This window comes from Mercenaria mercenaria, chromosome 7, assembly GCF_021730395.1.
Source record: "Mercenaria mercenaria strain notata chromosome 7, MADL_Memer_1, whole genome shotgun sequence".
NCBI lineage: Eukaryota > Metazoa > Mollusca > Bivalvia > Venerida > Veneridae > Mercenaria > Mercenaria mercenaria.
The window spans coordinates 74,630,803-74,643,663 of record NC_069367.1 but is presented as its reverse complement, the minus strand read 5'-3'; the positions used below and the strand labels follow the sequence as shown (position 1 = coordinate 74,643,663).

General features: G+C 35.1%; 1 protein-coding gene across 1 annotated transcript; it reads left to right on the top strand.

The window, feature by feature from the left end:
- Nucleotides 1–398: 398 nt before the first annotated feature.
- Nucleotides 399–9,574, top strand: LOC128558345 (uncharacterized). Its single transcript, XM_053547279.1, has 6 exons — nt 399–1,064; nt 2,529–2,666; nt 4,881–5,110; nt 6,589–6,681; nt 8,341–8,433; nt 9,531–9,574. The coding sequence occupies exons 1-6, from the start codon at nt 868–870 to the stop codon at nt 9,572–9,574; spliced, it is 795 nt and encodes a 264-aa protein (XP_053403254.1). The 5' UTR covers nt 399–867.
- The last annotated feature ends 3,287 nt before the right edge of the window (nt 9,575–12,861 follow it).

Here is a 12,861-nt window from a genome sequence, read left to right as displayed (position 1 = left end):
GTTGTTGATATATTTTAATAAATATCAAGCTGGACTTTATTTACACGAAAAATAATGTATCGGACGTCATGTGGCAATTTTACGTAATAATTGACTTCATAATGTTTTCTTACTGGTCTGCGCGTCAACTGTTGTTTATCGCAGAATATACAGGGTTTGATTTCCTTCTTCGTTTAACTGAAAAACAAATATCGAGCCATGTTAGTATGTAATTGTTGACATGACCGATGTCGCGGGAGTGTAACAAAGTCATTAAATGACAATGAGAAGACTCTAGTGTAATAAAGTTTTAGCTTCAACGTCGTTTATATCATATACAGGACACGTAAAAGAATATGACATTAATGACACATTCAATTTATTTAAGGGACTGGCCTACAGATCATTTTACTACCAGAAATTTATTTCTTTTAGATAGCAGCAAATAAATGCTATATTTCTTAGGAAGTGTTGATTACTGACAAAGTATATGCTACAGAAACACTTGTCCTCCAGAGGTTAGTGGTTCAGGTTGCTGACATATGATTGCTTGTCTATTATTGATGTGGGTTCAGACCTCCTTTGGGCCATATAATTCTTTCGTGTGGGAAAGCCATACTGCTCAGTTACAGGTTTACCTAGCCAGGTACCAGCTCATGAAGAAGTAATGCCTATAGGAGCACCTGTGGTCTTCCTGCACCTTCAGAAGCATGACCTGAAGTTGTGTCAGCATGACATTGAACAATAAATTAAGTTTAGTATAATTTTAATCACCATGTTTTGGTAGGCATGTTTGAATAGAATTAATTTTTGTTGGTTTTTAAAGCAGTCCTTTTCATACATATAAATTTAAGGTATTTCTGCACCTTTGATAACAAAGTTAAGGCCATGAATATTGGATTATTTAATAGAGATGGACCAAAGCCTACAGACAAGGAATCAGAGATTGTTGCAAGCACAAATAACGGCATAGAGTCGCATCATCGGATGTTAAAAAAAAGCTATATGCATGGAAAGACTACCTTCAATTTAACAAGCATGCTGAAGATACTTGTCAATGAGTTCTTTCCAGCAAGGTATAGAGCGTAAGTATGGCTTCTCATCAGTTTCAGAAATCTGTGTTGATGGATTTAATATTATGTTGTGTATACTCTGGGATTCAAACATGGACAGCCACTTTTGAAAGTTGTTCACAATACTCCAATATCATATCAAAAAGGTAAAGTAAGGTAACATTAATTTTGATAAATTGTCATGATATGCCTTTATGGTATGTTTATATTTCCCTTATTGCAGCTCTATTTTTAGCTCGACTGGTGTCAGCAACAGCATCGCCATTGGTTAAAGTTTTTGATAAAGGGAAATATATCTGTCACAATCAAAGCTGTTGAGCTTCAAGTTAGAATACTTATTTACTATCAAAGTTTACACCAGGAGTAATGATCCATATAACTTTGATTTGAATTTTTAAAGAACTATGCACCTTTTCAGTTAGAATTTTTATGATAAAGTCAGATACCTCTGTTGCTGTCAAAATTATTGATTTGAAACTGAGAGTACTTATTTAACATCAAAGTCTACACCAGGAGAAACAATCCCCATAACTGATTTGATTTTGACAAAATTATGGCCCTTTTTAACTTTATTTTGGTTAAATTTTTGTTGAAGTACCTATCTATATTACTAGTAAAGCTTTTGACTTGAAACTTAAGTAGTTATTCACTATCAAAGTCTACACTAGGAGAAACAATCTCCATAACTCTGATCTGATTTTGAGAGAGTAATGCCCCTTTTTAACTTGTAATTTTCTGGTTAAAGTTTTGGCAATGTCAAATACCTCTGTTATAACTAAACCTGACTTGAAACTGAAATATTTATTTATCACTATAGTGTACACCAGGAGACAGAAATCCTATAAATCTGATTTGAATTCTGAGTTACGCCCCTTTCTAACGTTGAATATTTTAGTTAAAGTTTTTGATAAAGTCAAATAGCTCCTTAATTTTAAAGCTTTTGACTTTAAACAGTTACTTATTTTCAAATTGTAAAACAGGGGAAAGAACCCGTTTTACTCAGATTTGAATTCTGACAGAGTTATGTCCCTTTTCAACTTGGATTTCTTTTTAAACTGGAAAACCTGTAATTCAGATTCAAGCACTGAGAAAAGTTGAGTGCACTGTCTTACGTACAGCTCTTGATGCATGTTGAGTATAGTGTAAATGCTCCATATCAAGCAATACAAAGTATTTGCTTGGAACCAGACTTGATATCTACCTTTGACGTTGGCAATGTTATAGAATTGAGTGTATTCTTTTTGTACTTAACTTAAATACACAGACCTTTGTCATGTGGCATCTTGTTAGAAACTTGTTGAAAAGTTGTCTTGTATCAACATGTAATTTTTGTGGAACTGATGCATATTGAAATTCTTCAACCGAAGCAATTGTAAGTATTCAGTAGATGTTATTGTAACTTGATATGTCATTTAAAGAGAATCCATCCCCCCAAAAAATAACCAAGATATAACATGATTAACTGTTTACTTCGAGCTTTGTTGACAAGAATCAAGAGTTCTCTGGAAAATTCAAGAAATACTCCGATCTAGTTCCAGTGCCACTTCAGCGTAGGCCTAGACAATCTATAAGACATTGTCTGCAGAATGTAGAGTTGTCAAAAGATATTAACCCGTATGTTAGTCTTATGTTATACATTTTATACACAACCGTCTCTGAAAGATCGGGACATGCTTTGAATGTACTAGTGACAGCAGCAGGTGGGTGTCTGTGTCCAAAGCATGTTAGATCTCCACAAACCTACTGACAATGTTTTTGGGCATAACATGGCAGCCAAGTTCGATAACCAGTCAAATCGTCCAAGGCATTTCAGGAATAACATCTAATGCAGCCTTGGCCGCTCTAAGTCAAACATTCTTCATTTGATGTACACTAAACTTGCTGATAATGTTTGTGAGCATAATGTATCAGCTAAGTTCAATAACAAAGCAAATAGTATGAGGCACTCTTTCATTATGGCCACTAAATTACTTGAAGAACAGCAAATTAAGTCTTGCAAATTCTCTAAGTCAAATAGTTATCCTCTGATCTTCCTCAAACTTGCTGACAATGTGGGCATACTATATGGGCCAACTTTGATAACCAGTCAAATCTCCCCAGGCACTCTTTGATTATTATATTGAACAACTAAAAACTACTAAAGTAATGGTCTTGAATTACTAAAAAACTGCCAAATTAACCTTGTCAGCTCGAAAGTTGAGCAGTTTTAATGTGATATTCTCCAAACATGTATGGTGTTCTATTTTGTATAGGAGAGATCACACATCTGGTGGTAGGCAAAACAAATGTCTTTGCTCGTTTGTGTATGGGATCAGAATTTTTAATTCAGAATAATTATTTGCTATTTTATGGATTTTCAAAATTCATAAAGTTTTGAAACACTTGCAGTTTTCATATTTTCATATTCAAATATCTTTTCTTATTGAATAAGTTCCGAAAACTGAAAATACAACAGATTTGTATTCAAACACAATCTCTCCTATATGGCCATTTTTTATCTCGACTATTCAAAGAATAGTCTAGCTATTCTACTCACCCTGGCGTTGGCGTCGGCATCGGCGTCACACCTTGGTTAAGTTTCTGCATGCAAGTACATACAGCTATCATTTAAAGGCATATAGCTTTGAAACTTATTTATTCTTTTTCTAGGTCAATTACCAACCTCACTGGGTCAAGTTCCATAACTCTAACATGTATTTTGAGCAAATTATGCCCCCTTTTGGACTTAGAAAATTCTGGTTAAAGTTTTACATGCAAGTTACTATCTCCAAAACTAATGCAGATATTGAATTGAAACTTCACATGTGTCTTCGGGTTATAAAACTAGTTGATAGCACCAAGTCCCATAACTCTGACCTTCATTTTGGCCAAATTATGCCCCCTTTTGTACTTAGAAAATTTTGGTTAAAGTTTTGCGTGCAAGTACATACAGCTATTACTAAAAGGCATATAGATTTGAAACTTATTTTTTCTTTTTCTAGATCAATTATCTACCTCACTGGGTCAAGTCCCATAACTCTGACATGTATTTTGGCCAAATTATGCCCCCTTTCGGACTTAGAAAATTCTGGTTAAAGTTTTGCGTGCAAGTACATACAGCTATTACTAAAAGGCATATTGATTTAAAACTTATTTTTTCTTTTTCTAGATCAATTACCTACCTCACTGGGTCAAGTCCCATAACTCTGACATGTATTTTGAGCAAATTATGCCCCCTTTTGGACTTAGAAAATCCTGGTTAAAGTTTTACATGCAAGTTACTATCTCCAAAACTAATGCAGATATTAAATTGAAACTTCACATGTGTCTTCGGGGTTATAAAACTAGTTAATAGAATCAAGTTCCATAACTCTGACATGTATTTTGGGCAAATTATGCCCCCTTTTGGACTTAGAAAATCCTGGTTAAAGTTTTGCGTGCAAGTACATACAGCTATTACCAAAAGGCATATAGCTTTGAAACTTATTTATTCTTTTTCTAGGTCAGTTACCAACCTCACTGGGTCAAGTTCCATAACTCTTAACATGTATTTTGAGCAAATTATGCCCCCTTTTGGACTTAGAAAATTCTGGTTAAAGTTTTACATGCAAGTTACTATCTCCAAAACTAATGCAGATATGGAATTGAAACTTAACATGTTTCTTCGGGGTTATTAAACTAGTTGATAGCATCAAGTCCCATAACTCTGATATGCATTTTGGTCAAATTATGTCCCGTTTCGAACTTAAAACTCTTTTGATATTTAACATTTTGGGTAATAATTTCCTGCTTCTGTGACAATATTTCGAATAGTCGAGCTTGGCTGTCTTACGGACAGCTCTTGTTCAGGGATGATGTTAAGTCCATTGAAGGTGATTTCTTCACAGTCGTCTCTGGAAAGAAGACATACGGAGTGTCTCTGGGTGATGACATCCATGTACCGTTTTGCGATTGTATGGACTGGTATAAATTCCATATGCCATGCAAACACATCATTGCTACAATATCCTCAGAAACAGATATTAATTGGCAGCGCCTTAGCACTGTGTACATGCAGTCAGTGTATTGCATTGTAGATGGTAATTCCTACTATTTTTGTAAAAAAGATACACCTTGAGTGTGAAATTGTATTTTTAGGGCTTCTTCAGATCACCTTTCAGATTTTATTGCTTATACCTGATAAACTATATTCATTGCAAGGCATTCAGCATCACTACAAGAGTAACAAACAGATATAGTTATATTTTCCCATCTCTTTCCATTTGATTCTGACTTTAATGTTTTATGAAAATCCTTACTAATTAAAGCATTAACTGTTATGATGTTGTCATGTTTTTTTTTCCAAATCAAGGATGAAGCAACAAGACAAGTGATTGATATTTACCATTTTTAGCTCGACTATTCGAAGAATAGTCTAGCTATTCTACTCACCCTGGCGTCGGCGTCGGCGTCACACCTTGGTTAAGTTTTTGCATGCAAGTACATACAGCTATCATTTAAAGGCATATAGCTTTGAAACTTATTTATTCTTTTTCTAGGTCAATTACCAACCTCACTGGGTCAAGTTCCATAACTCTAACATGTATTTTGAGCAAATTATGCCCCCTTTTGGACTTAGAAAATTCTGGTTAAAGTTTTACATGCAAGTTACTATCTCCAAAACTAATGCAGATATTGAATTGAAACTTCACATGTGTCTTCGGGGTTATAAAACTAGTTGATAGCACCAAGTCCCATAACTTTGACCTTCATTTTGGTTAAATTATGCCCCCTTTTGGACTTAGAAAATTCTGGTTAAAGTTTTGCGTGCAAGTACATACAGCTATTACTAAAAGGCATATAGATTTGAAACTTATTTTTTCTTTTTCAAGATCAATTACCTACCTCACTGGGTCAAGTCCCATAACTCTGACATGTATTTTAGCCGAATTATGCCCCCTTTTGGACTTAGAAAATCCTGGTTAAAGTTTTACATGCAAGTAACTATCTCCAAAACTAATGCAGATATTAAATTGAAACTTCACATGTGTCTTCGGGGTTATAAAACTAGTTGATAGCACCAAGTCCTATAACTCTGACATGTATTTTGGGCAAATTATGCCCCCTTTTGGACTTAGAAAATCCTGGTTAAAGTTTTGCGTGCAAGTACATACAGCTATAACCAAAAGGCATATAGCTTTGAAACTTATTTATTCTTTTTCTAGGTCAATTACCAACCTCACTGGGTCAAGTTCCATAACTCTTAACATGTATTTTGAGCAAATTATGCCCCCTTTTGGACTTAGAAAATTCTGGTTAAAGTTTTACATGCAAGTTACTATCCCCAAAACTAATGCAGATATTGAATTGAAACTTAACATGTTTCTTCGGGGTTATAAAACTTGTTGATAGCACCAAGTCCCATAACTCTGATATGTATTTTGGTCAAATTATGTCCCATTTCGAACTTAAAACTCTTTTGATATTTAACATTTTGGGTAATAATTTCCTGCTTCTGTGACAATATTTCGAATAGTCGAGCTTGGCTGTCTTACGGACAGCTCTTGTTCTTTCAAAGACTTTGAAGACGTAACTGATAGGAATGCAGATAATGAATGTGAGACATCAGGAGATGAAGTTGAGATCAATGGAACTAAAGAGGCAAACACAGGTTAATTTTATAATTACGTCTCCCATAAAGGAGACATTATTTTTGCCTTCACCCTCTTTCTGTCTGCCAAAAATCTTGTCCGCACTCTACGTGGACATTCCTCATCTGGTCTTCAGCAGACTTGGACAACATCTTTTTAGCTCATCTGATTTTTTGAAAAAAAATGATGAGTTATTGTCATCACTTGAACGGTTGTCTGCGTCGGCGTTGCCTGGTTAAGTTTTATGTTTAGGTCAGCTTTTCTCCTAAACTATCAAAGCTATTGCTTTGAAACTTGGAATACTTGTTCACCATCGTAAGCTGACCCTGTATAGCAAGAAACATAACTCCATCTTGCTTTTTGCAAGATTTATGGCCCCTTTTGTACTTAGAAAATATCAGATTTCTTGGTTAAGTTTTATGTTTAGGTCAACTTTTCTCCTAAACTATCAAAGCTATTGCTTTGAAACTTGGAATACTTGTTCACCATCATAAGCAGACCCTGTACATCAAGAAACATAACTCCATCTTGCTTTTTTGCAAGAATTATTGCCCCTTTTGGACTTAGAAAATCAGTTTTCTTGGTTAAGTTTTATGTTTAGGTCAGCTTTTATCCTAAACTATCAAAGCTATTGCTTTAAACCTTGCAACACTTGTTCACCATCATAAGCTGACCCTGTACAGCAAGAAACATAACTCCATCCTGCTTTTTGCAAGATTTATGGCCCCTTTTGGACTTAGAAAATATCAGATATTTTGGTTAAGTTTTATGTTTAGGTCAACTTTTTCTCTTAAACTATCAAAGCTATTGCTTTGAAACTTGCAACACTTGTTCACCATCATAAGCTGACCCTGTACAGCAAGAAACATAACTCCATCCTGCTTTTTGCAATAATTATTGCCCCTTTTGGACTTAAAAAATCATTTTCTGGGTTGAGTATTATGTTTAAGGCAACTTTTCTCATAAACTATCAAAGCTATTGCTTTAAAACTTGCAACAGTTTTTCACCATCATAAGTGGACACTGTACATCAAGAAACATAACTCTATCCTGCTTTTTGCAAGAAAGATGGCCCTTTTTAGACTTAGAAAATCATGGGTAGGACAATATTTCTATTATACAAAAAAAATCAGATGAGCGTCAGCACCCGCAAGGCGGTGCTCTTGTTAACCATTATTTCCGGGCAGAATTCATCAATTACCCAAATTGCTCGAGGCAACTCAGAATTAAGGCCCTTGAATAACCCAAGATAAGCCTTCTTACTCTTTTAAGGTATATTTATAGTGAGGAAATAGTATTTGAAGACTCGCTTACTGTTTAGATGATTAGGCAGTTATGTGAAACGTGCTTATCTTAAAATCAGCTAATGTTTACTTATAAATTTAAATGGATTATGATTTAACTGTGGTACGTACAACAAGGTGTGAACTGACCAATGGCTAATTATTTGTACCACAGAAAGTGTTTACCAAAAGATATAACATCTTCATTACAAGAGTAATAAACAGATGTAATTATATTTTCCCATCTCTATCCCTAGGATCATGACCTTAATGTTTTATGAAACTGTTTACTGCTTACAGCATTAACTTTTATGATGTTGTCATTCTTTTGTTTTGCTGACTCAAGTATGAAGGAACAAGACAAGTCATTGATATTTATAATTTTTCTTTTTAAAGAATTTGAAGAAGTTACAGAAAGTAAACCAGATATGGCGGATGAATGTGAAAAAGAAGTCAAAGAAACGAATGTAACTGAAGAAGCAGTCCAAGGTTTATACATAATATTTTTCCCCTAAAACTCCCAAAATAACTTCTTTAAAAGAAAGTATCCAAAATGGTGGTTATCTGGTCTAAAAAGAACTGCTACAGGCCAGGAGTCTTAAGTTTTCATTCATTTCACTATTATCGATCCTGCTGTCACATATGCTTGCTGTTTAATTTTTTACCTTTATATGTAACCTCTCATTGTATACGTTATTAAACATTGTCAGTATTGTAACTGAATGTATGTATTTATTGTGCCTCCTATGAGTTCCTAGCTTTTCTAATGGTCAATGTCACATGGAGACAGGATATATATCATATCCAGTTTATTTCAGACATGAATTTTGATCAAAACAAAATGGCTGCCAAATGGCTAGCATAATTACATCAAGTAAGATTATTAATTAGCTCCAACTATAATATTGTTTCCAAGATTTAATTTACTGTTTTCTTGTCATTATCATTATACCTAGTTTACTTCCCTTTGTTGTCACTATAAATATGTCCTATTATACCTTTTTAGCTCACCTGAACCCAAGGCTCAGGGTGAGCTATTGTGATCACTTACTGTCTGTCACCCTTCTATCCACACTTTCATTTGAACATCTCCTAAACCATACGACCAATTTTTATGAAACTTCATAGGGATGTTCTTTACAGGGTTTTCTTTAAAAATTGTTCAAAGTATTGAATTCCATATAGAACTCTGCCATTGCAACCAATAGGCGAAACTTTAGAAGTCCCTTCTCTTGTCATCAGTCTGAAGTTAACGACACGCCTCACTCAAAAAGTATTTAATATAAGTTTATTATACCTTGCGTGAGTCGTGATCATGCTATGAACTTGGGCACCTCCTATTTTTCATCTTATTTCCAGGACTGGTGCTTTGATTAAATAATGCATGGAGGGGTACCTAGGGTCTTTCTCCACCATCAATGTGGAAAGTAGCCATATGACCTATAATTGTGTCAGTGGGCTGTTAAACAAAACAAAACAAGACAAACCTTGGCAGACTCCTTTTTTGTAGAATTACTATTTTTTATAGTATTTAACTTCCCTTTGTTGTTACTATAATCAGCCTATTTTCTAACTTTTTATTATAGGCCATAGAGAACTGTGGTACAACATGGATACTTCAGGTTTTTAGGTGTATTCTGACATATATATCTGTACCTGATAAGAATTTTGGGGGGACTTGGAATTTTTTGTGGCCTTATATATATATCTTTTAGAATTTTTTGCCTTAATTATCAGTGTTCCATGAATATAATTTGATGCAACATCTTCGTGAAAACTTTTTGTGCTGTTATACCCCACATTCTGTATATTAAACTTAAAACCTTCATCATTTGACATTGTTCATGTTCATCAGCTTCCAAAGCCAAATCAGACAGGCACATTATGTATCAAAGTCAGCAAAAATACAAGAAACAAGAGCTGTCACTATTGGTGACAAATGCCCCCTTAGTAGGCCCAAGAATGCCACAGTTGTATTCACAAACAAGAAGCTGCGTTCAATAAATGCTTGATGCCCCCCGGTGGCATCCTTGTTGATAGAAAGCAACCTAAGTCCAAAACAAGGTCAAGTTCAAGGTCAAACTGAGGTCAGGTGATGTCTGAAGATGAGGAATGATCAGAGGTTACTGCATTAGTATCAAGTCATTCTAGTAAGGGGTATTGATGCTAGACGAAACGGTCCCATTTGGTTAACCAAGAGATGGCCAATATAAAGCAACCTAAGTCCAAAATGAGGTCAAGGTCAAGATCAAACTGAGGTCAGGTGATGTCTGAAGATGAGGAATGGTCACAGGTTATATCTGCATTAGTATCAAGTCATTCTAGTAAGGGGTATTGATGCTAGACAAAACGGTCCCATTTGGTTAACCAAGAGATGGCCCATATAAAACAACCTAAGTCCAAAATAAGTTCAAGGTCAAGGTCAAACTGAGGTCAGGTGATGTCTGAAGATGAGGAATGGTCACAGGTTACATCTGCATTAGTATCAAGTCTAGTAAGGGACATTGATGCTAGATGAAACGGTCCCATTTGGTTAACCTCGTACGGATGGACGGACAGACAGGACGATCACTATATGCCTCCCGCATCAGTAGATGCCGGGGGCATAAAAATCACATATCATTTTGTGACCTTGACCTAAGAGACCTGGGTCATAAGTGTGACACATCTCAATATGGTTAACATTTGTGTCAAATTATTTTCAAATCCCTTGATAAATGGCAGAGTTATGGACCAGACAAGAAACACTTTCGACTTCTAAGTGTGACCTTGACCTTGGAGCTAGGGGTCTGGGTCTTGCATGTGACGCCTCATCTCATTATAAGGAACATTTATAATTGCCAAGTAATTTCAAAATCCCTTCATCAACGGCAGAGGTATGGACTAGACAAGAAACAGATCATTTTAACATTTGACCTCTAAGTGTGACCTTGACCTTGGAGCTAGGGGTCTGGGTCTTGCTCATGACACGTCTCATTATGGTGAACATTTATGCCAAGTAATTTAAAAATCCCTTAATGAATGGCAGAGTTATGGACCAGACACGAAATATAACCTTTGACTTTAAGTGTGACCTTGACCTTGGAGCTAGGGGTCTTGGTCTTGCACATGACATGTGGTCTCATTATGGTAAACATTTATGCCATGTTCTTTCAAAATCCCTTCATGGATGGCAGAGTTATGGACAGGACACAGGAAACAGACCATGCTAACTTTTGACCTCTAAGTGTAACCTTGACCTTGGAGCTAGGGGTCTGTGTCCTGTGCATGACACTTCGTCTTATTAAGGTGAACATTAATTTAATGCAAAGTTGTTTCAAAATCCCTTTATGGATGGAAGAGTTATAGCCCGGACAAGAATTTACCAGACACACACACGCACAGACACGTGTACGCACGGACAGACCGACAGTGTCATTTTAATGTGCCCACCTTCATGGGCAAAAAAAACCAACACTGAACAATTTCAGGTGTGAAAAAATTGCTTCCTGTATCCTGACATACCCTTAATGTTTGGTGGGACTCTAAATGTTTTTATGGTCTAAGAAATTTTTTTTTTTCAAAACTGCAAAGTCAAATATCTCTGTAACTTTCACAGCTTTTGACTTGAAACTTAAGACAGTTATTTACTATCAAAATCTACATCAGAAAAACAATCCTGATAACTCTGATTTGAGTTTTGACAGAGTTGTCTCCTTCTAAAGTTAGAATTTGATAAAATTTTATAAAGTGCTCCTGGCAAAGCTCTCATTCAGAGTGATGTGCTGAGAAAAGTCAATCGCACTGTTTTGCGAAGAGCTCTTGTTATCCTTTAAAAATGGTCACTGATTAAACCAACTTACTGATAATTTAAAGGAAATAATCCCCTTATTTGTATTTATTTTTTTTACATGAAAATAACGTTGAAAAAATTACATTCCAATCTAACTACCCAAATGTTTGAGCATGTTACCGGAAACCAACAATTATTTATGCCTTAGGTACTAAAAGATATTGGTAAAATTTCAGAATATAGGAATTTTCTTACAAAATACAGGAAACTACTAAGAGCTGCTTTTGAGAAATGGGCAAGTCTCCCACAACTGTCTCATAAATCTTCTAGATTGGCATTTTTTCTCCATTATGTATCTGAGTCAACCATCTACCAAGACCTGTATGACTGGCATCAGTATTTTCGGTAATTCAAGGGCAATAACTATCCCCAAATTAGACACTTAAAACTGATAAAACAGTGCTCTTTTTCTGACTTGTGATATGAAATTTACTACTCCTCAAAAATCCGTGGTAAATTTTTGCTTCTTGAAATAGGAATGAAACTTTCTAAGTTTTATTATGATTACCTTTTTACATAAAATTTTGCCTTTGAATTGAATGCTAGCTGTTATGAAACAGACAATAAAGTTTTCTTTTTAATTTTTACAGAGCATGAAGATCTTACAAGCATCTGTACATGAGGGTAACTCCCGTTTTATTGTACGTGGCCGGCATTTCATGATGTTCTTTTTCGATGTTTAAAGGAGATAGTGTTGGCATTTGTTTAAAGATGGGCATTTATTACGGGTTTTACGGTAGCTACTTTTGGTGTTTTTTTTTTTTCTTTACGGTATTACCAATACAATTGCAGTGTCTTTCCATTGAAGTATGTCAGTTTGCACGGTAGTCATCACAAGAATTTTTTCTTTTTTACTTTGACATCTGCCGTGAAAACTTGTTTAATTTCACTAAAGAGAGACTGCAATAATTATTGTTATAGATCTGATATAAAAACAAACTCATTTGGTTGCAGTTCATACTTCTTAATATTTACAAAATAGCATTTTATTACAGAATATACAGTTATTAACAAAACGCGATAACTGTGGCCTTTATTTACTAATACCGGATTAACCCATAATAATGAAATAGGGAATCAAGTGG